At 40.3% G+C, this 26,184-nt stretch overlaps 1 protein-coding gene and 1 long non-coding RNA gene across 4 annotated transcripts in view; both read left to right on the forward strand.

The window, feature by feature from the left end:
• Positions 1-26,184, forward strand: part of GALNT11 (polypeptide N-acetylgalactosaminyltransferase 11) — a 46,966-nt gene that overhangs the window by 11,919 nt on the left and 8,863 nt on the right. For all 3 annotated transcript variants that reach the window (XM_066314362.1, XM_066314367.1, XM_066314372.1), the window contains exons 2-9: positions 4,156-4,488; positions 8,215-8,338; positions 9,681-9,847; positions 14,636-14,761; positions 16,055-16,304; positions 18,545-18,662; positions 20,199-20,351; positions 22,876-23,094. In XM_066314362.1, coding sequence (XP_066170459.1) covers positions 4,194-4,488; positions 8,215-8,338; positions 9,681-9,847; positions 14,636-14,761; positions 16,055-16,304; positions 18,545-18,662; positions 20,199-20,351; positions 22,876-23,094 — 1,452 coding nt within the window. In that variant the 5' untranslated portion in view covers positions 4,156-4,193. The remainder of the gene's footprint in view (positions 1-4,155; positions 4,489-8,214; positions 8,339-9,680; positions 9,848-14,635; positions 14,762-16,054; positions 16,305-18,544; positions 18,663-20,198; positions 20,352-22,875; positions 23,095-26,184) is intronic.
• The window catches only part of LOC136358485 (uncharacterized), a 1,172,843-nt gene that overhangs the window by 10,811 nt on the left and 1,135,848 nt on the right, over positions 1-26,184 (forward strand). The gene's annotated exons all lie outside the window — the stretch shown is intronic.

Below are 26,184 nucleotides of genomic sequence, written 5' to 3' on the forward strand. Positions count from 1 at the left end.
TATGTTTAAATAAATGGATTATTCTTTTGTTGCATTTAATATTTTTGTTTGCACTTGAATAAATAAATAGAAAAGCGTTTTAACTGTACTGTCCAAATAGCAGTTTATTGGTGACTGGACTCATTGTTACAGTATTGCATAGGTGAAAATTATTCTTAGGAGCCCACTGGTTGTTTGAATAATAGTTCTGCTTTTTTTAATTTCAGCTGTTTCTATGTAACAGTTCAAACCTGCCAGCTGTGCCTGCATTAGAAGAGCTTTAGGCTGTTGAGTTAAAAATACATATAATCTGGTTTTTTCATGCAGCATGTATCAGGGCTGAGAAAGATCCTAATACTTTGGATTTGAAAGGCATGTCCTTTGCATCTCCTGCATTCAGGACCAGGTTTTCTCTATTTAAGAAAAAAAAAATAAAAAAAAAAAAAAAAAAGAAAAAAAAAACCCCAAAAAACCCACAAAAAAAACCCATCAGGAAGAAATAAAGAAGGATTCAACTTTGCTTAAGTTTCAAAATCCTGCTTGGAGAAACAACTGTGAGAGGATGGATGTTTAAGACACTCATCAAAGCATTATGACCATCCATAGGCTGAGACAGTTGTTGGGTAAACTGGCAAAATGTATTTCCTAGAAGACTTCACAACACTGGAGAGCAAAGGAGTCTGGACAGAGGGAGGCTTTCATTCACAGTATGGAAGGAGGTCATGGATAGGGAGATGACTGAGGGAAGAGTCAAGGGCTGAGTGTCAGGCTCTGTGAACTGAACATTTCCTCCTGTGTCCTTGTGCCCAGCTGCAGTCCTCTCCTCCCTTTGGCATTTATCCAAGTGGCTGGTTTTTGTTGCACGCTGAAATGAGTGGAGGGATCATTGTTTCTTGGTGTGTTGAGGAGGGGCAGAGATACATTCATGTGATATGCTTTATATGCATAGGAGCGTAGGGCTGGGAAGGTTGTTTTGGTTCCTCTGGGCAGATCCCGAGCAGGGCTGACATGAGACCTCCTCTGGCCTAAAGCACATCTGTAAGAAGTCAGGCTAAAACTGGAGTGTGCAGCTCTGACACAGATCATGACTCTGGCTGCCTAAATGGTAGAAGTGGTTGAAATCTGAAGGACACTGGATACATGTGTTGGTGAGTGAAGTAAACTAATAAGCCTCAATGTGCTTTTCATACACAGGGTTAACTATTTTTTCCATTCTGTCTTCAAAATGGTCAACATAGTGAGTCTGTATTTTCCTGCCAAATGAATTACCAAATGCCTTGATTGAATAGCAAGGTACTGAACGGGCACAGGCTGTGCACTGTGGAGGTTCTGTCATTTGATTTAAATTCACTATTTCAACATTATTGTTTTACAAAATGCCAGAATAGTGAAGGAGAGGTAAAGAAGATGAAGCAGATCTAGCAAGGATCAGGTGGAAATAATGCTTGGTTTATTCAGCTTTGGTTTGCATTTGTTACTTTTGTAGCAGTAGGCAAGCATGAGCTTTTAGCCTGGTCAGAAATGGAGGGGGTGTACAGCAATGTCCTCACTCTGGTGATAAGTAATTCATCCCTTCTTTAATCTGAGTGTGCCTGATGTCAGCCACAGGAAACTTGAACCTTAGCCTGGATGGAAGTGCCATAGCAGCAGGTGTAGCTCTGAGCTATTAAAGAGATGCAAGGAACTAGGGAAATATTTAATCTGTGAGGAATTCTGCTCTGTGTGCCTGTCTTCTGACTGTTACCAGAGATAGAATAGATTATGTTAATTTTTTTCTGTGCAAGCTGCAGTGTAGATGTAACCTTAAACAACTCTGAAACGAAAAGGTTCCTTTTCTGTTAGAGTAATTTTTATCTTGCTAGGACAGTTCTGTCCCAAAGTGTCAGTGCGTGTTAGGATTGTCCACCTGTGTTACCATAGCAAATGGAAAAACACCTCTAGCAGTTTTTGAGGAGCAGTATGTTAGGCTTGGACAAATCCTACAGCAGATGACCTTCTGGTGGCCATGCAAAAAGAACCTGGCAAGGACCCAGATCCTCTTTTATGGGGAAACATTAATTGTCTGCAACCTGCCAAGCAAGAAGAGTTATTATAATGAGAGGACATAACTGTTTATCTGCTCTTGCTCCTCTGCAGCCTCATGTGCTTTCTCTGAGCCAAGGTTCACCTTGGTGAGGTCGTGTTAGCACAGGGCACGAGGCACTGGGAATTGGTCATCTGTGCTCCTCTAACTGGTAAGCCTATTCTGCTTGTGAAAATGAGGATTTTCTTCAGTCATTTCTGCCCCAGAGCATTCAGTGCCCGATAATTTCATGGCTTTGCAGTTAAGCAGTGAGATTTCTGTGTGACAGAGAGCCTGTTTCACAGAGAGTGCAATTCATCTGTATGCACAGGGTCAGCCTGAGATTTAAACCCTGTGTAAGACCTTTTTAAGCTCCTTGGGCTCAACTGCTCCTCAGAGATTGTTGCCTTGCAGAAGTGAGGGAGTTTGACATGGTAAGAGCAATGGATAAAATATTTTTGAGGAGGGTGAGTTTTGGTTTTTTTGCTTTCCTATCTGGGTATTTTATTCTCAGGAGATGATGACCTGCTGCAGTCTGGGAAATAAAAGCTTGAATTTGACATACATTCTTTTTGGGTGCAAGTCACTAAAGACTCAGAATTACACTGCCAAAGTAAAGGATGTCTTTATAATGTTCTTTGAGATCATTAACAGCTTCTACCTTTATTCAACAGTTTCCCGTATTGAGAAGGAATAATCAGTTTGTACTCATAAATGTTCTGGTTTGTTCTTTGCCACACTGACCTGAAAACTTCTGGTAGTTTCTGACTTTCTGAGTAGTTTGAAAAGTGCATCAGCATAAATGTTTGACTCCCATCCCAATATTTGTTATCTTAAAATAAAACTTTTGTTAGTTAAAAGGTGATTAAATTAGTTCTTGACTCTTTGTTACTGTACAAAGAATTTGTTGTGGTTAGATAGTGATGAAAGAAATCAAATTCTTTGAGTCAGCATTTTTCCCCCTTGAGTTTGGGGAACTGACCTGTACAGTTTTTCAGGCGTGTGGAGTTTTTTTGTTACTGTGGGGGTTTTTTGTGTGTTGTTTGGAGGTTTTGTTTTGTTGGTTTTCGTTGGTTCTTTGGGGTTTCTTTTGCAGGCTAGGGGGAGGATGTTGAGCCTTTTTTAGATTTGGGGGATTCCAGAAAGTCCACCCAATTCTACTGGCCCATAAGTAAAATATTTTCACCAGCTTCATTTGCTCCAGAGTTTTGCTTATGACAGTAATTTTCAGTATAGCTTGGGAAAATTATCTCGTGGATATCTAAATTAAAACTCTAGTCTGGGTTGCTTCCTTCCAGCTCTAGATGGGCATTCCTCCAGGGAATATGGAAGCTTTTCTGGAATCTGCAGAGGCCTGGAGGAGCCCAGTAAATTACCTTAGAACTTTTCTTCTTTTCTTATCCCGTCTTCTTTCTGTGGAGAAGATTATCTGTAAATGTGACAATCTTGGTGCTGTGTGTTGTTCAATTGCACCTCATCTTTTTCTGGAACTCCTGGGACACTTACGAGGGCATTTCTTAAATTTGGGGCAAGAAGAACTGAACCACGTAGGTTTTTTTGAATCTGTGGTCTCTCATTCCATGCTTTAGGATAGGATGTGAGCTACAAAAATGGATACACGTGGACCTCCTCTTGGGCAACAGGCTCAGAGTGGCCTGCTTGAGCAAGGGGGTTGGACAAAATGACCTCCAGATGTCCTTTCCAGCCAAAACAATTCCCTGAAGAATCAATTCCCTGTGTATAGCATATTTACTTATATATTTATATGTTTAAGTCAAGGCAGGCCTACTAGAAATATAGTGTTGTGGAACAGAGATAATTATATAACTATTCTGAGGAAAATGAATAGTTTTTACCTTTAATTGTGGTGTGTCATTGGGCTCTTAGTGATTGTTTGCTCCATATTTCAAAGCAGTGTTATCTACATTAAATGTGAAAACTGCTCATGTTTACTTTTTGAATGGGAGAATTAAAAGGGATTTACTTCTTAAGGTCTGTGCTTAAAGTTTAAGTTCTGAAAATCATTTAATGGAGGAGTAACCTACTGAATGTATTTCATGATGTATGAGGTAACAGGCAGCACTCTCAAAATGCATATTTTTGCTCTTTTTCAGGTAATTGAGAATGGGCCCTCAAGGATGCTGAGTGTACAATGGGAAGTGTCACACTTCGTTATTTCTGCTATGGGTGCCTCTTCACATCCGTGACCTGGACACTTCTGCTCTTTGTTTATTTCAACTTCAGTGAAGAGAACCAATCCTTCAAGAATGTGCCCATCAAGGGGCTGGAACCTCAGAGGCCATTTCCAAAAAAATTCTACCCCCGTTTTACACGGGGGCCAGTTCATATACCTGAATTGCAACAGAAAGAGAATAAGATAGGAAACGCTTTTGGAAATCATGTCCAGGATCCAGTTAAGGGGGAGATAGAATTCTCTCCTGAAATGGGTAAGTGGTTTTATGTGTTGGTGACAAACTTAGTAAAACAACAGGAGAAATGAGAGAGTTTTCTGAGAAGAAATAATCTCAGAAAAGTGTATAATGAAGAAGTTTTGTTTGTTAAAATGCAGGTGGTTCTCGTGGCTCTCTTCATTAGGAATTACTTGAAATTTATTCTACAGTGCTCAACCCAAAATACACTCCTCCTAACATTTACATCTGTGCTGTGTAAGTGCTGATGAAGGCTGGGTTACAGCAGGGGTCTGCCCTTGGTGAACTGAATCTTGCTGCCAGAAGGTTCAGTGTGTGCTTGTTTCATATCTTACTCCTGTATTAATTGGGCTCAAATACGTAAGCTTCAGTTAGCTACAGAGAAACTCTACTTACATGCAGTAATTAAAAATAGCTTGATGTCAATAAACAATGAAGGTGACCTGTTGATTTGGGAAATATGCTTGGAGTGCTACTTAATCTACAAGAAATGCAGGTAGGACAAATTTACAATGCAAGGTTGAGATGACAATGGTTAGAGCCAAGTCCTGGTTACTTTGTACCAGCAAAGGTCTGTATTTTTCACTAGGGCATGTTTCATCAATGAAGTGATTTAGTTTTGTGTTCCAAAATGATAAAATGCTTTGTGTATGCTAGTGCCCACAGCATATTCACTGCTGTGTTTAGATGTGCAAACAGTCACATTGTGTACTGGCTTAAAACTTGGTTTGAGTCTGGAGTCAGAGGTGTTGGGGTATTGGTTTGTGCTGCTGCTTTGGGAAATAAAAAGCACAGAAACCTTCATAGCCAGGGCTGAATGCTCAGATCTCAGTCAAGTCCCCCGTCATGACTGTGGATGAATGGTGAATCATGAGCTTCGTGAGTTTATAGAACTTACCCAACTTCATTTTCTGTCTTGGTCATTAGACCTGTGTGAATATGTTAGAAAAATGGCAGTTCATGTTGCCCTGTGGCATCACAAATGTTTTTTCATTTCGCTGCAAAAAGCCTGAGTGCCAAGTGAGGTGAAGGCCAGTCCAGAGGTGGCCATTTCTTTCCAGCTATTCAGTCTGGGCCAGGAAAGAAATGGAGCTTTTTAACTGAGAAGTCCTTTGATCTTCAAACCAGCTGACTGGTTTGTTTGGTGAAAGCCAAGGGGAGTTACAGTGCCAGGATAAATTCTACAGGAATCATCAGGAGACAGCTCTTAAGACGAGGTGTTTTAGGAAAGGGCTTCCTCAAGTCTGTTTAGGGTAGGACAGTAATAAACACAAAGGAAAAAAAAAAAGGAAAAAAAAAAAAAGAAAAAAAGGTGAAAAAGTTGGTGTATGATGGTCAAAACCAAGCTGTCATCTGATAGATCTATCTATCTTTTCTTTTTTCATTGATCTGTGAGAGCCACATAACACTGCTGAAATAAAACCTTAACTGAGGTTTTGATTGTGAGCCCCTTATTTTCTGAGGGCTTCTATCTGCTGTTAGAACTGAAATCTTTCAGGTCTTTTGCATGCATTTGATACTGTTCTTCATGAGAAGCTTTTAAAAATATTAGCACTCCTTGAATATATTCATAAGGTCAGAAAAATGTAGTGAGTGGTTGGCTATGGATAGATTGTAGAATGAAACATTTGGGATGTGTTTTAAGCTCGTTCTTGGTATGAGGAAAACATTTTAAGGTGACTACAGTACATTGGTCCACTGATTATACCAGAGTAATGGAGCTGGGTGTCTGAACTGACCAGCTGGAGATATTATTGTGGGAATAGACGTGGTTCATTAGAGGACTGACTGACCCCTTTGTGCTGCTAGGGCTGGAGGAGTGACACTGCCGCTGAGAACAGAGCTCATTGCTACCTCCTCATCTGCGGTGGGAGCACTCATCCCAGTCACAAGGCACTGCGTGGGTGTGTCCCGTGTATCTCACAGGTCTCACTACCCACCACTTCTCACTTGCTCCTGCACAAATGTCAGGGCATTGACTCTTGAGCTGCTGCATTGCCATTGCTGAACTGGAGACTGAAAGCCACAGGGTGGTAGATGTAAATGGTGGAGATGTGGATGCATGGAATTCTCTGAGGGTGTCACCTGGTACATGTAGGTAGACTTTGTCATTGAGACACGGCTGTGCTCTGAAGGCCTGGATGGATTACTTGTCTTGAAGCTTTTTTCCATTTCAAACTTTTAAAATTAGTTCCCTTTTATCCTTTTATGTTTAACCCAACTTATTTTCTCCAGGCTTGAGCTCAGCTGGCTTTTTTTTTTTTTTTTTTTTTTTTTGCATAGCTGGTGAAAATTGGAGAACATGAGGTGTGGAGACAGGCTGAGAGGATTGAGTTTATTCTGCCTCAGAGACAAGGCTGAGGGGTGGCATTTTATTGCTGTCAGCAGCAGCTGAATAGGAGGCTGTAGGGAAGATGGAGACAGCCTCCTTCCAGAGTGCTTGGGATTTTGATAAGAAATTGGAGCCAGGGCATTTCAGTTATGGAAGAGGGAAAGCACTTTCAGTGTGATGGTGATAAAATGCTTGAACAGGGAAATAAGAGCTTGTAGCATCTCCTTCTTTGGACATACCAAAGGCTTTCAAAACTTAAGTGCACTGGTTCTGAGCAACCTGATCTAGCTAGAACTGCTTTTGGGAAGGAGATTAAACCAAGCGCACCTTTTAATTAGAATGTGTGAAAGATATTTTCCTGGAAGTATGGTAGCATGTGAATGACTTGTTAACTATTTTCTGCAGATTTTGAATGAACTGGAAATGATGATCAGGCTGGAAGGAGAAAACTTACATAATCCTTACTCACTCCTTGTACTGAAATTACAGTGAAATTTCAGTGTAGCTTGATAATAACTGAAGAGGTGACAGGCATCTCATTCTGTGCAGCTAACTGAACAGAGACAATAAAAAATAATCACTCTGCTACCTGAATTGTTGGAGAAGTGGCTGGAGGCACAGGTGGTGGCAGACACCAGCTGTCTCTGCCTCATGGAGTTTTGTGAAGTGCCACAATGTTTTGGTTCTGTTCACACTGGTGAGCGCTTGGCTCAGTGAGAGAAGCCCATGGCACTGAGTCAGGGCAGGCAGGATGGCATGGAAAATTTCATCTTGGCTTATAGCAGTGCATTTCCTACTACCTACAGTTACTTCTGCCATGCTTAGTTGCCACATCTACTAAAATAATCAATAAACAGCAGCTCTGCTGGTGTTTTATTTGCTGTCAAAGTCCCAGGTGAGATCAACAAAAGTTTACAGTTCTTGCATAGCTATTTTTGTTACCACAGACTTTAGAACTGCATGAAATTGGAGCTGCCATTGTAAGGATTTTTTCCTACAATTCTAAATGTATTTCCTCTCTCAAAAATCACATTACAGACCCTGTCACCTGTAGGGATATTTGCTGATTCACTGTGTGCCAAAGTCTTTCCTCTGTTGCTTGTCTGATGTTGGTTTTAGGTGGTGCTAAGAATTAGAGGCCATGTGAGTGAAGGGAGGCAATAAACACAATGGAGCCAGCAGTCTTTGGAGAAAGGTCTAATTTTATTACAGCTGCAGGGGCTACTCATAAGTGCTGCCTGTTTGTGAGAGGGAGCAGAAATAGTTGCACAAATACACATCTTGCAAATCTGGAGGGATTTTTAAGAGCATAATGGGTTTCAGAAGAAGTTTAAGCATATGCTTCAATCCTTAATTTCTTTCAAATGATGTTTTTGATCCTGTTAGCTGATCTTGGCATGTTTCTCTTGCAGGAATGATTTTTAATGAAGAAGATCAGGAAGTGAGAGACTTGGGCTATCAGAAGCATGCTTTCAATATGCTTATCAGCAATCGACTGGGATACCACAGGGAGGTGCCTGATACAAGAGATGCAAAGTAGGTGCTGATTTTTGCAGAGAACATGGATAGTTTCATGTGCTCAATGGCTTGTTACACCTGATACAGTATTTAATATTTTTGGTATAACATTTCTGTCATACACTGTTCCATCCTCATGTGTTGCTGGATTTTTCAGCTATTTAACAGGAGTGCTTGAGGTTAGGATTTCTATCCTTTGGTCTTTCCTGTTTCTTTTGACTGAATATTGTTTCTGGAGATGCAATTTTTTGGTTTTTTTTGGTCAACTGCTAAAGGTATGTGATAGGTTGTGCACTGCTCTGAATATTTTCTATTAATAGATATTTTTCTGTAGTCTACCTGCTGCTTATGGGGGGGACAACTCACTTCTGTAACAACAATAAAAACTCCCAACACTGAAAAATAAACAAATGTGCATCAGTTTTTCTAGTAGTTTCTCTGGTGTGGGTGAATGTAATGAATAGTACTTGCTGATTGTTTTTTCCCAGAATTGAACTCATTCTAAGTAAATGAAAACCCAGAAGCATAGAAGAAAAGCTTTCATATATAATTTTGTATTTTTATTGGATCCCCCAATGCCTGGCACCTCCATATGGCATTAATCTGTGATACTTGGCCCTATTAAAAGTAAAGATGAACTTTGAAAATAAGAAGAAAGAATGATCTTTTGCTTTGAGTGGGATTCATCTTGCAGATTTAGATAACTGCTTGTTAGTCAGTTGTCTCTGCTTTTATTATAATTAGCAGAGATCCAGTCAGTGCAGTTAATGAAGCATGCAGAGCTCTTCAGCTGACAAAACACACTTGACAGCCTTAGGGTGAGCTGAACACTATTTAGACTGCACTGACAACAGTGACTAGACTGAAGTGTCTTAATCTGTCCTCTGAATCCCAGCGTTGGTTGTGTAAATAAGTATTTAGAACCAGTGGAGGTTTTCTGGGATATCCAACTGTCTCCAGCAGCTGACCAATAAAGCTGTGGCATTTTTGTGGGCCTCGTGTCATACTTGAACTGTCTGAGCTACCTGAGGGTACTAGACTGTGTTCTGACAGCTGAAACAAGCCTTCACTGTCTTCTGTTCTCTGTCTTGAGGATCTCTGGTTCTTATTCCCACCTCAGTCCATGATACCCTCTGTTTTCTAACAAGCAGCAGTGTTAACTAGGAGTCTGTGTTATGTGGAAGGTAATTTACTGTGCTGAGCCCTCCTATAGCTGTTACACGTCTGGGGTCATTATGTTCCCGTTAGGGGTTCCTGTGCATGTTAAATGTTTGCTTGTTATTTATCAAGTTTCAGCAGTGACCCAGCTCTATGGAAACCCCTCTGTAAATGGTGACGAAGGCTCTGTTCCTGTTTGCAGATGCAGAGAGAAGTCCTACCCCGCTGATCTGCCCTCTGCCAGCGTTGTGATTTGTTTCTACAACGAGGCGCTGTCGGCCCTGCTCCGCACGGTGCACAGCGTCCTGGACCGCACCCCCGCCCACCTCCTGCACGAGATCATCCTGGTGGACGACAACAGTGAGCTGGGTGAGGGGCTCTTTCAGGAATATTGCACTTCTGCACCTTCCTGTGCTTTACTGACTGGTCAAAATCAGTTGTGGAAGTCGTGATGCAAAACCAGTTTGTGCTGCAGCCCATCACCAGAGTGCCAGCCAGTACAGAGGTCTGGTGTCTGGAGATGCCCAAGGCGACATCCTCTTTGCCACTGGTGCCACTTTACTGATGAGCTTTGTATCATACAGGCTTTCACATTCAAAATCAGGTTTTGAATCATAGAATCAAAGAATGCTGGGGGGCTGGAAGGGACCTTAAAGATCATCTAGTCCCAACTCCTGCTGACATTGGCAGGGATACTTCCCACTAGACCAGGTTGCTCAAGGCCCTGTTCAACCTGGCCTTGAATGCTTCCAGAGATGGGGCATCCACAACTTCCCCGGTGTGAAAAATGAGATTCACTTTTTCTGTAAATTTTAAGAAATAGGTTTACTAAAAGATAAGACAATTAGGAGATAAAAGAGCAAAGTACAGCTGGTTGACTTGGCACTCAGCCAAGTCCACACCCTGCTATTTCAGAGACTTTCTTTAAATACCCTTTCTATTGTATCAATATGTTGAATATTCATACTTTTCCATAAACTAGTTTCCATATTCCAGGGACTGTTTTGCATGGCCCCTCCTTGGGTCTGCCCTTTTAGAGCTGTGTGTTTCTGGGCTGTGTCTTCATCATGACCTCCAGCTTGGGCCTTGGTCTGTGCTTTCTTCAGATGGGAGATGCTGATAGCTGGTGTATCAATAGCAGAGTCTTCTTTACATGTTCACTGGATGTTATCCCAGCCAAACAGACAGTTTAAGCATACTATATCACTACTACCACTATGCCTAATTTCCTTTACTAACAGCAGAAATAAAAACTTATATCCTTACCACAAAGTTGTTAATCATATAGCAAACACCTTGTGAAAAGCCAACTTTATAATAGGCATTTATAACACTGGGCAACCCATTTGAGTGTCTCACAACCCTCACAGTAAAGAATTTCTTCTTGATATGTAACCTTAATTTTCCCTCTTTCAATTTGTACTCCTTACACCTTATCCTGTCACTGCAGTTCCTGGTGAGTCCCCTCTTCAGCCTCCCTGTAGGGTTCCTTCAGATGCAGGAAGGTTGCAATGAGGTCTCCACCTTCTCTTCACCAGGCTGAACAGCCCCAGTTTTCCCCTGCCCTCACAGGAGAGGTGCTTATGTCTTGCACACACTGATCAATGGGGGCCATGAAGCAGTTGTTAATAGTTTGGGTTTTCTTAGTAGTTCCTTGCTTGGGCTGCTCTGAGCAGATGGCAGAGAGGCCACTCCTCGCTGCACGCATCCGAAAGGAGCTGGAGGCACACGGACACTCCCGGCTGCAGTGTCACCGATGGGTCGCTGTGGCAGGGTGGAAACAGTGCCGAGTTTTGTACTTGCTCAGCATTTGGTGCCGGGGCTCAGCGTGGCTCTCCAACAGCCCCTTGTGGCCACACCGGAGTGACTGTCCTGGCCCTGCAGAGCAGCCGTGGAGGGACCCTGCAGAGCTGCTTTGCTCCTGTTTCAGGATTGCTGCTTTTCTCTAGATTGATGGACAAGGCAGAGGCAGACACGCAATTCAAGCATGGCCCTCCAAAAGCCTTTCGTTTTGGCCCTTCAAAAGCCAAATTCCTGTTGAGGAATGTGTTAGCATAGCAGTTCTTGCCAGCAGGTCTCTGCAAGTTCCCTGCTCGCCTCTATACAAGTTTTTGCATTTTCAAAATTATTTTTAGGTTGTATTTTTATTTAATATGTGTAATTATAGTTCCCTTGGTCTCATTTTTTGGTTTCTGGTTTAAGGTCTCACTTGCTCCAAGAGACTGATTAGACACTTCTACTGTAGAATGGCATTCTCTTGTTATGCTGGAAGTTGATTTCTCTGAGGTCAGATCAAATGTCGAGATACAAGTGAGAACAAAGATCAAACACTGCTCTTTGCTGATAAGAACGTGTAGTTATTTAAAAGCTTGTTTTGTTTTGTGTTTTGGGAGCATATGCCTTGCTCTAAAGTGTCTTGTGCAATTTGTTTTGTATTCAGAGCTTGCCTTACTTCAAAACTCAGTCTTTTGAATGTGAGGATGCATTTGATTGATGCCTGTGTTGAGGCAGTAATAACATCACTCTTCTGGCCTGTTGTTAAAGTGAAGCAATTAGTGAATTTGAACCAAATTAAGTTCAAAACATTCAAGTAGCTATTTTGGTATTTCTGACTTCAAATTAACTTGTTCTGAAGCCAAAGGCAGGAGGAGGTATTGTTTACCATCACTGCTCCTATTGCTAATGATCTTATGTTTTTGCTGCTGCTTAATTTTAATGGATGGGTTCTTACAGCAGAAGAAAGGTGGGGACTGGGGATGGTTTGGGAACTGAGGAAATGGATAAAAACTTTAGCTGTGCTATAGATGTCATGAGCTCAAGCAGATTGCTTGATCGTTATGACTCTTCATTTTGTTTTTTTAATTAAATATTAATTTTCCTTCCATTGCCTGCTGTCTGAAGTAGTGTTCTAGATTAAATTCTCTCTAGTTCTTCTCCTGCAAATATGAGAGCTGTGCTACACATCAGTGCTGTTGTGCAAACCTTGGGCCTTTGCACCTACTTTTGCCTCAAAAAGCTTCTTAAACTCAGTCATCAACAGTTTTACTAGCTAAGCAGGCATTGCCATGGCTCAGCCAAGCCCACTGTTGTATTTTTTTTTCCATTCCCTGAAAGGCAGGATTTCTTTTTCTTTTTCTGGTATAACCTCTTTCTCTCTGATTTAGCCTTAACCTGTGATGGAAAAGCCTGAGGATGTGTTTTGAAGGCTGTTACTGGAGGCATTCTTCTGGGTAGAAGGAGAGATTGAAGAACAGAAAAGAAGCCAATTGTCTGCAACTCAGTAGTTTAGAATAGTTTAAAATAATAACACTCCAGGCTACCATCCTTGGGCCCATTTTGTTTTTGTTGCATAGAAATGGAAGAAGGTAATGCCTAAAAGAATTTTGGCTAAAAGGGTGCAATTCTCTCTTTGGGGCAAAATTTCTCAGACAGGCTGGATTGAAGCAATTTTTTGGGTTATATCAGAAGTAATCAGTGTTCCCAGTGGACATGAAGGTAACACACAAAACCCCATCAATAGCAAAAATCCCAAAATGTTTCTGAGACAAACCTGCCTGTTAAGAATGATCTGTGCTATGGACCCAGTTGCCAGCAGAATGCCGTTTTGTGTGGGTCAGAATTCTACTGGCCCTTACATTCTGCTGCTCAAGCTGATGTTGTGGACCTGGTTTAGCTCCTGGTATGGATGTGACATCCTTTATTTTATTTTTTTTTCTATTCTTTTCAGAAGTTTGCGGATGTGAAACTTTTCTCATTTATTTGCCTCATCTGCTGTAAGAGTTGAATTTGATAATTGAGCTTTTCTGCTTTGTGCTGGCCTATTGTTTCTGCAGGTGTACACTGTTCTTCTCTTGCTATAATGAATCAGGTGAAGAATGATTCAAACACTATTTTATTTTAGGTTTGCAAATCTGCCCTGCTTGTCTGGGCATCTCATTTGGGTGGCACTTTAAGAGATTATTTAATCAAATTTCTAGGAGATTTTCTCTGAAAACATCTTCCCTTCTATCTCTGGCGTATGATGTCATTATTCTAGACCGGGGAGAGAATTCCTGTGACCTAAATGAATTCTGTCTGTATCTCCCCAGAGAGTTTCCTTTGTCCTGGAGTATTCTCTAGCATCCTACTTGCTGTGCATTACCTTCTCCCTTCTGATCCACCACATTTCCTTGCAGTGCAAAGGCTGAGATCTTAACATTTGGAATTGCACCTGGGAATCTCCTGCCTGAAAGTTCTTATTCCTCCTTAAGGTTGCAGCTCTAATTTCCACATATATTCCATTGGCATTTAATCTTGTTAACAGCAACTTTAATGTTTGAGCTGACATTCATCAGAATAATGTTTATTTTGGCATATCCTCTGACAGAAGTCTGTCTGCCTCTCTACACCAAGGTTCTCTACGAAGTCTCAGTTGGGTTTTTGTTTTTCTTTCACATTTTATATTCTTTATTTCTCCATAAGCTTATTAACTTATGCTTTTCCATTACTTCAGTCTTTATGTCTCCATCTTCTCTTCAGTAGTTCTGCTTTAATGTTAGAAACCACTGACCTTGGGTGAAAGAAGTATTGTTACTCTTAAAATTGCCATTGATGTTAGCTAAGTTACAGTATAGTGCCCATAGACTCCAGTGAACTCTGCACTCCTTCAAAAGCACAGGCTTGCCAGCAGGATCTTTGATCCTTTTGGGTTTTAGAAAAGCAACCAGCTGTGAGTGAGTTGTACTTGGTATCTGTTGTTCTGTCAGTGAAGCAGGCACAGGTAATAAAAGGTGTCTTCCTGCTTCTTCTGAAACCTGTCAGCATTTGTTTTCATGTGTGGAAAAAACCCAGTAATAATTTAAATCATCTGCCTGCATGAAATGTTGATTGCATCTGTCTCAAATGCCAGTCATCATGAGAAGAACTTGGAAATGTGTTTCTTTAAACAGCAAAATTTTTTTGAGTCTAGTAGTTCCAGTTAACTTGAGTAATGTACTAAAGGCATTGGAGGGGAAGTGTAGGATGTGGGATGACTGACTGCCCTCATGGTACTCTTGATTTGAAGCTCCGCTGTTTTTATCAAGGTTTTGGCTGTTTTTAGGTTAAATGCCTTGAGATTTTAAATAGAGCTTTCAGAATTTCTGTCCTGTTGTTGAACTTGTGTTTTCCTTTTTTCAGCTGACTTGAAAAAAGACTTGAGTGAATATGTTAAAACTCAGCTTCCCAAAAGCACAAAATTGGTAAGAAATGAGAAGAGGGAAGGCTTGATCAGGGGAAGGATGGTTGGAGCCTCTCATGCCACAGGTACACTTGCTTTTTCTCTTCTCCTTGCATTATTTGATGATAAGTTGATTGGGTGACTTCTCTTTTTGTAGTGCAGCTTTTCCAATGTTGGATGTTTGACCTGTGATTAATTTAGCCCCCTGAAGGGGCTCTGCATGTCATGCCACACTCTAAGCTGTACAATTTAGCATTATCCCAAATCTTTCTTCCCCTGCACTACCTCCAATGATGACTGCAAATTTGGATCCACATACGAGTGGTGTTTAAAGCTTGAGATACTTTGAGTGTCTCAGCAGTTGATTCTTTCCTTTTTTTTTTTCCTGGAGACATTTGCTTTCAATAAAATTAGATACATTTTTTAGAGTGGGTAAGTGAAATTTTGAAAGAAAACCAGTATAGTGCTCTAAAAAAGTAACTCATTTTATTGAAAGTTAGGAACACAAGTTATCATGCCAAACCTTCCCTTGCACTGTATCTCAAACAATGGCTACAGTATTAGTGAGACAATGTTGAGTTTTTCCTATTCTTGCCCTAAAATAATGTTGTCTCAGGAGCACCTCCATGTGGTCAAGATACGGTAGTTGCAGAATATTTTCTGCATGTTTTATATGTGCAAACTTCTGCTCTAAAATGAAATCTGCTTCTTTTTAAAGTACACTGATTTTGTTTTTAATGCTCAAATCTAATAGCAATGTTAGATTGCTATTAGATTTGAGCATTAAACACTTCTCTTGAGTGAGTGTTAATTGGGAAAACCAATATTTGGTGCTTTATAAACAGCCTTTACCAGAATGTGCTTTCAGTTAAATTCTCTGGTATCTGAGAAAGTGTGTGCTACTTTCTTAAACAATTTTGAGTGGCAGATAAATCTCTTAATTGGTGTTTACTCATTAGCACTGTATAATCCAGAGCGAAGATTGTGCTTGCACTTTCCAAGCTGTGCTAAAATTCATTTCAGTTAGTGCAATTTTAAGTATTTTTCTCTTCTGAACTGCAGGAGTTCTATCCCCGTGCCTAGTCAAATACTGCCTGTGGGGTGACTTGTTATGCTCCAAAGTTGTTTACTTTAAAGCTGTTTCCCATCTCTTCCACGTTATTCTAATGTCACACACGTTTTATGTTGTGTCATGAAGATGCTGGTGCCTTTTTAGACCAAGTGAGCATGAGAGTGTGTCACAGATCAAACTGCTCTTACTGACTGTGGCAGGTATTTCCATGTCGATGACCAGGTATCGCTTTGCCGAACGCACAAATGTGAACGCACAAACGTTTGTGTTCACGGCGCCGTGGGTCTTTGCTGTGTGTGCCCTGCAGGGAAGGTGCTGGTGTTCCTGGACAGTCACTGTGAGGTGAACGAGATGTGGCTGCAGCCTCTGCTGACGCCCATCAGGGAGGACCGCAGGACCGTGGTGTGCCCCGTGATCGACATCATCAGCGCCGACACCCTGGCCTACAGCTCGTCCCCCGTGGTGCGTGGTGGCTTCAACTGGGGCCTGCACTTCAAATGGGACCTCGTCCCTCTGGCAGAGCTGGAAGGACCCGAGGGAGCCACTGCTCCAATCAAGTAAGGCTCCTCCTCTGGGGGAAAAGCTGTGTCACACCGGGATGATCAGGGGCGCTTGAATGCGCTAGGGAATGTTCTCTCGCTGTGCAAGTTTAGGAGCAGGTGCCTAAGGTGTCAAATATCTGACTTGTTTATTTCACTTAGGGAATAGTAACCAAAACTATTTCACTTTGATTTCTTGCATTTAATCATGAATTAGATATATCTGTCTTAATAGGTCAAGAAAGCACACTTGTAGACAATGCTTATACAGTAGCAGCTTTTGCTGAAGACGAAATTCTAAGGGAGCTTATGGTAGTCTGTATTAAATCTGTCCAATAGTTTCACTTTTGAGCTGTGCATTGATGTTTGTTTCCAGTCTGTTGATGTGCTTGGCTTAATGATAATTTCGATACTGCCTTTGTTCTAGGAGTGGCCTACGTATCCCACTAATACAAACTGTATAATCTCTGTGATGAAATGCTAAAGGAATTACTGGATTGTGAAAATCTGTTTGTGGTAATAGGAATTTGGTTTTGCTCTCTTTTGAGAGTTGTTTTGAAACGAAAGTCTCTGTGAAGCTCAACACTGGGACTTGAAAGTTACCTTCCTTATCTTTTAACCATTGATGGCTGTGTGACCTGTACAGAATTGGCAAAATCTGGTTCTAGTGGCAATATCTGGTTCTAGTGGATGTGTAGCTGATGTAAAATGGTGTCAGCAAGCATTTTTCATTAGGAGCAGACATGGATAGTTCAGACACAAGAATAGAACTGTCCCAAGTGAATCCCCAAAGAACCAGAGCTGCTATAGCAAAGGCAATAGCTCACCTTGCTTTCTTTAGATGCAGGTATCAATCTCAGTACAGAATTCAGGTTTGTCAGGTGGAGGAACTTCCCCTTTTTTACAAACTGACTCCTTGTGGATAAGATTTGCCAAGTGAATTAGAAATTGGGTGTGTTTTCACTTCTCTCTCATTCTCTTTTGGATGGTAAAGGAAGAGCATTTCTGCTGCCACAAACAGTTCCAGCACAAGGTTCTCTGCTGTCATCTGGCAGCTCTGCAGTTGGCCTTCCCATGTCTCCCCATCCCAAGATTTTCTCTGAGAAGCCAGGAAAATTATTAAATTATTTAACAGTTTGACCAGCTTGTTTGGAGAGTGGCAGTTTCTGAACCCAGAAGTAAAGGACAGACTGAAAAAATCTGAGTGGAGAATCAGCACTAAGTGTTAAAATCCATATTCTGCTAAGAGCTATTCTCACATTTGATTTGGTCAGTGGCTGAAGCTTAGCTGTTGCTGTGTTCAACACTGTTGTTGCTTTCCTTCAACTCACTTTTATGAAAAAGTCCTATGCTAATAAGACAGAGAACTTTATAGTTAAAGCAAGTGTAATAATCTGAAAAGATTACCTTTTCAGAGTATGAATGACATTTCCTACCTAAAGGTCTCTGCCTCCTTTAAAAAAGGATCTTAGATTGCTATTTAACCCTGAAAATGGCTTTCCATCCAACAGAAAGTGTTGCATTTTAGAGATCTTCCACAATGAAGCATTTTGGTGTCAGAGTGGGAAAACTGAGAACAACCAGTTTTTTAAGGTGACAGAAACTGTAGTAGAAATTTGTGAGAGAAGAAGCAATGAAATCTTGACCTAGACTTAGTTTCATCACAGGGGTTTTATTTTGCAAGGATGGGAAAAAGCCTTTTTCCTGCCCATTGGACGTTCCAACTATCATACCATGCTTTTTTATGTAGTGTTTTTACTCTGTTAAAGTCTTGTATAATCCACATATTCCAGTGTAGTGATACAGTAGGAATTCAATCTAGACACTGAAGAGTGTGGATCATATGCAGATTTTTACAGAATAGAACACATTCTAGTAACATAGAGGCAAGGTGAAAAACTGGGAAATGCCAGAGGGACCATCTGTATAAATACACAAACTGTAAATAACTTGCCAGTAAACTGATAATTGAGTCAGTGATGAAACAAAGCTGCCTCTGGCATTTGTTGTTCCTCTTTCTCTGTCCTATCCCTTTTCCTCAGTTTTACCAGGTAAAGAAGTAAGATTTATAGGTATTGCAACAATGGAAGATGACAAATATCACTTACAGATCTGCTTTTGAAAATGCTTTGAGACTAGAATTCATGTCTAAGTGACTGAAGGATTTAAATTGAGTTATGTCAGTTTATAAATTTGGACTTTAGGTTTTTTCCCATCTCTTTAAAAGAAAATGAACTTCTTTCCTTGTACCTTTTTAGGTCACCCACCATGGCTGGAGGGCTGTTTGCCATGGATCGTGAGTACTTCAATGAGCTTGGGCAGTACGACAGTGGCATGGACATCTGGGGAGGGGAAAACCTGGAAATATCTTTTCGGGTAATCAGAGAATTTACAGCTCTGGAGTTGAATGTTTGTGGCTTTTTCTCGGTTTGGTGGTGGAGCATTTCATAATAGCTGGAAAGAAGCATAGGAAAAGAAGAATTATGCAAGTTTTTAAAATTAGTTTATGGGCAGTATCTGCTGAATTTCACAAGTTGATTAGAGATGTGTGGCTCACAGCAGTATTGCTAAGATATTGCTTAGGTGTATTTCCTTGGAGAGTTCAGCTTCCTTTTTGAGGACCTGGAAATGTAAAGTTTTCTGGAACTAAATTAAGAGTCGTGTAGAGGAGTCATCTTGGTTGGAAAAAGGAGTAAATCATATTTAAAATGCCCTTCATTTCAATCTGAAAATGGTGCTGCATTGGGCTTCCTATATTTTCTCTCATCTTCCCTGTCACTCCACTGAAAGAAAAACAACTTACTGTGCTTCATGTCATTCTTATCTCTTTACTTTTGTAAAGGGCATTCATCAACAGGTTTGACAAGAGTCTGCCTGAAAATTATATGCTATCATGACAGATATGAAAAGGAGATTAAAATGTGAAGTTAGTATTAAAAAACCAAACATAAAACTAGACACACAACTCCCAAAATTTTAGAGAATCTGTCAATTAGAGAAATCAAGATTAGAGTTCACAAATAAGAACTGGAATTTCATACATTTGAGTGACTTTGAAGGAGTGTGTACTGAATAAATAAAATCTTGCAATTTTCATTACAAATGTAATCTTTAGGTATCTGGGTAGAAGTGTGTGGAGAGTGAGGAAATTATTATTGTTATCTTGTAATACACAGTTTCAATAAAAGGCTTTGAAAAACTGGAGCACATTCAGAGAACTCAGAGCCTCTGGAAGTCCCCATCTCTTTGGGGAGGCTTGGAAAGCAGGGGAGTGTTTATCTTGTCTAGAAGGAGTTTTAAAAGTGACTTGATTATAAGGGCCAGTGCTGGTAATTTGCTGAAAGATGAAGTTAAAAAAGAAATTTTAAAAAAAGAAATGGAAGTAGTGTGTAAATAAAATGTAGGTGCCACAGATGAAGACTCCTAAATGTAGCATCTGAGTGGGAACAGTGTTTCTGAGTTCCCCTATGTTAACAGAAACAAACAGCTCTCTCCAATAAGATTTCATACTTAGTTGAAAAGCTCTCCAGGCTCACTTGATAACGAAGATTGGCCACAGAATTGTGGACAATTTTCACACAGGTAAATGAATTTAGGTAACTTAATCTACAGGATGAGTCCTATCCCATATATCCCAGTCTTTTCTGATAGGTCATTAGAGCAAAACATTTCAGAAAATTTTCCGTTTGTCACTTGAAAACCATGATGTGTCTCGTGGAAAATGTAGTCATATGAGAAAAATAATCTTTTGTAACGTGGAGATCTAAAAATCTAATTTGTCAGAAAACATGACATGAAGGCCAACATTGCTGACCCCTAATCCTGCATAATGGATAGCCCTACTGAGGTATCCCTTGAAGAAGGGGAGAAGTGAGTGAGCAATCTGAATATGTTCTATGTTTTTGTGGACAGATCTGGATGTGTGGTGGCAGACTCCTGATCATCCCCTGCTCCAGGGTGGGACACATTTTCCGTAAGAGGCGTCCCTATGGCTCCCCTGGGGGACAGGACACTATGGCTCACAACTCACTGAGGCTGGCACATGTGTGGATGGATGAATACAAGGTGAGAGACTGTCCTAGGTCATGAAATAAGGTTATTAAATGGTTATTAACTGTCTTGTTTGTCAAAAAACTGTCACAGTGGGATCTGTTACGCCTCTGATGGGGTCTTCCTTCTGTAGTCTGAACTTCTAAATTCTGTAAAATCGTTATTTGGCTTTTGAGTGCTCAAGTCTCCTAATTGTTACTTTACTGCCTGCAGGGGATTGAGTTTTATGCCTTTTTAGTGAAGTAAAATATGATGGATGAGCTTTTGTAAGCTCTGCATTGCTTTGTGTCCAAAGCAGTATTATGCAGCAGCCGAGTACTGTGCCTTCAGGTAGTTTCCATGTTGGTGAGACAGGGATTTTTTTGGCTGCTTGTTTCTTTTCTGTTTTAATTAGCAGTCTCTTTCTTAGTCTGTCTTGCCCTGGAAGAGCAATCAGGATTAACTTCTGGATTCGAGGGCAAGTGTATTCCTTCCTTGTCTTCAGATCTTGATACTGATGCTTTTAAACACAAATGAGGTGTTTCTGAGTCCCTCATCTCTGAGATGTTTAATGACTTTTTGCCCTCTGAGGCCATAGGATTTGCAGTGTGCTCAGCTCCTGTGGTCCCTACAATTTCTATACAAGACATATTTTATTAATTTTATATTCTTTGGAGGTTTATGTTTCATTCCCCATCTTTTATCTTGATCTTAAGTTCGAGGAACCTATTAGAGGCCATTAAGTTTTATCTCCATTCTCCATCTCTGTAATGCTTTGGTAGTTCTGATCTATCACTTTTCCTTTTACCAATGTCTGGGCAGTTGTTTTGTGATTAATGACGGCTTTCTCTGAAGCTTGGACTTGATTCTTTCTTATAATTTCCAGCTGAACTGCTTTATCCAACAAACACTTGAACTGCTGATTCTAGCAGTTTCTTATCAGATTTGTGTCCAGAGCTTTTCCAGCTGTTTCTGGTCTGATTCTCTGATAGCTGCCAGAGAATATATGGAAGACAAGCTTGGAAATATTTTTGTTTTTATAAGAATAATGCAAATATTTAGGGCAAGTATAATTTACCAAAGCAATCTAACAATGCACAGTACAAAGATAAGACTTAAAGGAGTAAATATCAGTATTTAATAAATGAAATGGCATAAGGGACATGATTCAGCAAAATTTTAATAACTGTCGAAAGCAAAATGCTAAAGTATAAGTTCATGTATACAGTGGTAATAAATAACACATGAAAGGTAGGATACCAACATTTGAACTTCAACCAGGAAAGAGGAAATTGGAATAGCAGAGCTACTTTTTGAAGCAGACCAGATAGTGATGTCAGATTTGTCTCCAAACTTCCTTGGAGCTGGCCAACAGTCACTAGTATGTGTGTACACCAAATACACACTTCTCCTTCCTTTGCTGTTAAAATAGCAGTGATACATCGAGCACATCCAAATACTCAAGGATCTTGATGAGGAGAGATATGTAACTTGTCCAGAGGTGATGCTGTCTGTCATCTGAGTATCAGATGGCAAGAAATAATTGAAAACTGTCAGAACCACATCATGGTGGGTAGATTCCAGATACCTTCCAGAGATGAATCCAGCAAAACACCATGGTTCACTGCCCTGAAAACTGAATTCTAAATGGCACCTAGTAAACAAATTATTGTGCAAATACAGTGCCTTTTCTGTAGGCTCTGTAAATCTACCTGGAATTAAATGCTGAAAGGGGATTTTTTTTCTAGTTTTAGCAATAGGATTTGTGCCACGTCCATTCATGAGTTCATGTTTGTTCCCATAGTCTCTGCACAGGAGTCAAACATGAGATTGGCTTGGAATCTTAATCTGTCTTCACCTAACCTGTAAGATTCTGAGTATCATCATAAAATAGAATGTGAAAAAAATAACACTGTGGGAGCCTTTTTGGAGATGGTGCAGATGAATGGAAAGAACCGGACTTCCCAGAAATGCCAGTGACAGTTCTCATTATTCACATGAATAAGGTGTGATCCCACTGAATTTCATTATATTAGTCCCGTTTATAGGTCTATTCTGGAATGGTTTTACCCTGATCATTTGTAAAGTTAGAAGGCTGGGAACTCTGCAAGACAACACACACTGGAATCCCACAACAATGGAAACAATTCATTGAACAATCAAAATAATTTCAAGGAAGTTAAGTCAGATGAGGCTGCTGATGATACATGTGTCTGTTTTTTACTTACTGATTTTAGCCTGTATTGCCAATGGAATAAAGTCAGGGACTGATTTGTTTCTTCCTCAAGTCTGCTTCTAAAAAAGATCAGCAAATTTGTACCCAAGAATTCTCTTTGTCAAAAAAACCCCTCAGTTAAAAAGATGAGCTCAGAGTTAGGCAAGATTAAATCTTGCTTCCTGTGACAATCCAAGTGTTGCAATTTCCTACTGCCAGTTTCAAACTTACTGGTTGAAAGCACTAGCATAATGAAATGAAATTTTGGGAGTTCTGGAAACAGGAAAAAAATTGTAATCTGAAATTCTTCTCCCCTTTTCCCCAACCTTTTTTTCTTAAATACAGGAGCAGTATTTTGCTTTGAGACCTGAGCTGAGGATGAGGAGCTATGGGAATATCACCGACCGTGTAGAACTGAGGAAGAGATTGAACTGCAAGTCATTTAAGTGGTATTTAGATAACATCTATCCTGAGATGCAAATATCTGGGCCCAATGCCAAAGCTCCACAGCCAGTTTTTATTAATAGAGCACAGAAACGACCAAAAATAATCCAGCGTGGAAGGGTAAGAGGAACTTAAAAATGTAGAATTCTGGTGTGTTAATTATTATGAGACTTTTTTTCTTAAAGATTTACTCAAATGCAACAAAAATTGTCTGTGTCCATGAGTTTTGCAACAAGCTGTCTTGAAAATAACAGGATTTTTGTCAAATCAGTTCCAGTCTGATCTGTATTTCAGGTCATCCTCAGACTAGATACTGTTCCATCAGGTTTCTTACCTGGAAGTTCTGAGTTAGGAAGTTTTGCTGTCTTTAGAATGGTTTTCATGGCTGTTGATTTTGAAGATAGATTTGGATAGAGAGAGATTTGGCCTCAAATATTCATGCTCTGTTGGTTTATGATAAGACTACAGTGTAATTAGTTCCCAAACTCATTGCTTTTTCTGGGTAATTTTCTGCAAAGGTGAAAATTTGCATCTGAAGCTGATGATGGCTTTTCTAGTCTTGGCTGTTAGCTAATGAACAGAAAGGGAGTTTTTCTCCTCTCCTTTTTTCTTCAAAGTAGAACAGAAGAGAGACTTTTTATGTGTATTCATGAAAGAAATCATTATTAAATTCATGCCTTAGCTCTGACACCTTTGCTTATGGGTTTTTAGGGAGGCAAAGTCACCAGACAGTTGCTTCTGCTCTTTCCAGAGTCAGATTCACTTGATGTGTGCTTTTTATGCTTCCCAAAAATAATGGATAATTTCAAACCCAAGACAACTTTCTCAGTGTCTTCTCTGTGGAAGAGAATACTCTGGAATACACTGCTTCATGTTCACAGAGATTATGGATAGCAGGTTCCCTTTTAGCTCAGTGGTTGGAAGCATTTAGTAGTGATGTCCCCACAGGGGACACTGGCTGCAGTAGCTACTGACCATTGCTGGTTCTGCAAGAAGTGAGTCAAGAGGACCTGTGTTTGTTCATGCAGGACCTGTTGACACCATTAGGTCTTTTCCTTGGAAGCAGCTCTCTGGGAATCCTCAATTTGTGCAGTATTTTTGTAGGAATATTGCTGCCAAGCTGTGAAGTTAGTTATGTGGTTTCCCTGAATAAAACTGATACAATGGGCTCATTCCCCTAGTTGTTGGATGCTATTACTCCCCTAGTCAGACCTTTTTTTCTCCTTTTTTTTAAATTTAATAGCTTTCTGCTTTCATTCAGACAGAAATTTAACCGAGGAGTTGTTGATGTTGGAGAGATCTACTTGAGGGATCTGAATATCTCATCAACATTTAAGGTTAAATCTTCCCAGCAGTTATTTACCATGGTTTAATTTTGAGAAAAACTCTGTGCACCCCTTAAGAAACAGGGAAAAGAAGCAGAAAAATGCAGTTCCTTGGCTTGGTTCTGTGGGGTTCAAGAATTATACCCAGCATCGTATGAGAGAGTCAGCTTTGGCTCTGATGGTTCTATAAACTATTTCCAGATGCCTGCAAGGAACAGAATGATCAGCCAATGTCACCACTGCATGCCAGACTCTTTAGGATTTGGGAGGAATCACTCCAAATCTCAGTTTATTCTCAAAAACTAATTGGGCCACAGATAAGTGGTGGTTTGACAGCTGGGAAGAAATGTAATGATCACAAATGGTTGCAGCTGTTAACAGTGTTAACCAATGCTGGCCATCATGGCCAATTAAAAAAAAGGGCAAAAATCATACAAAACTCATGTACTCTATGGTTTAAAAGCCTTCTGTTGAGTGAGGAATGATGAAAATGAGATCTGTGCTAGATCTGGGGTGTGAGGAAATGTTACTTGGAATGTTTTGTGTAATTCGTTTTAGATGTGTGTGGGGAACAGGACAAAGATGATGCGCCCAAGGCGATTGTTGATGTGCCTTGGGACAGCTATTTCCAAAAATGGTGTTTAGTGAAAAATGTTGTTTGGTATTTGCGCTAATTGTTGCTATAATGTGACCAAGCAATTTGTTCCTTTTATTACTGGAAGTGTATTTTGGTTTCTAAAAATTTGTAGAGTCAATAGCAATGCCAAGACAGCTATAGATGTCTTCATAATAGAGTTCAGCTGGCTAGTTAATCAGCCTGGCCTGGAGTGCAGAACAGTAAATTCTTTTTTTCCTCTACATTCAGCTCCAGATTGGAAATAAGTATTTTTAATGTGGGTGTCAGATCTGAGGCCCTGCCATCTCTCAGCTCATAGTGTTCAGGCAGTGTTTGGTGCCTGAAGAGCCTGATCCCCACCATGTCAGGGGAAGAAAAATAATCAGGCTGAAAACAGTTAGTTCTGAGCATGTGTGTAATTCAAAGCCAGAATTAGAGGTGTTTAGTCTCCCTGAGTATCTCTGTGGGGATACATCAAGATCTTAATGATTTTTTTGATTCTTGAAATAGAGCAACCTAAACTTTGTACAGCAGAAAATGTCTTGGATGTCTCTTAGGGTGGGTGTCATTGTTCAAATCAGGAGAGATTGCCAACTTGCTGAGAGCTCCTTTGTTTGCTTTGATGGTAGGTGCTTACAGCTCTGCATCACAGGACAGGCTTCTGAGCTGAATTCAGTCCTCTGATACACCATTCCCCTAAATCAGACTAGGTGGGGCATTAGAGCAAAAAGAGCATTTGGATGTTTGTAAAATGTTCTCTTCCTCCCTGATCCATCAGTAAAATACCACTGATAACAGTGGCTTTTCAGTTACGTAAATGCTCTTGAAAATCAACTTGCAAACAACATAAATCTCTGACGTTGTTTTTATTTCAGTAATTCCTTCTCCTTTCTCAGGGAGATGGTCCTGTTCCATGAAGAGAAGCTGTAGGAGGAGACCTATGTTTAGGCTAAACTATGGTAAAATGCAGTTTATGCAGTACAGTCAATATTCCTGAGCAGAATTTGTGGGACCTCAGATTTCCGTGGAGAGTGAAGAGGACAGAGAAGCTTGACAGAGTAGAGCCAGCATGTGCTGAGCCAGGATGTGTGTACTGCACTTGTAGCAGAGAGAGAAATCTTGATGTAATTAAAAAGCAAATTGGAACTGTTTAATGCAGTTTTTTCTCCAAATTATCTGAAAAGCAGAATGGTATTTTAAAAGGCAAGATTTTTTTAATTACTGGAAGGGTTATCTGAGTTTTTTTTGAGCACACTGGGGATCTAGGGC

The sequence above is a fragment of the Sylvia atricapilla genome, chromosome 1 (genome assembly GCF_009819655.1).
Source record: "Sylvia atricapilla isolate bSylAtr1 chromosome 1, bSylAtr1.pri, whole genome shotgun sequence".
NCBI lineage: Eukaryota > Metazoa > Chordata > Aves > Passeriformes > Sylviidae > Sylvia > Sylvia atricapilla.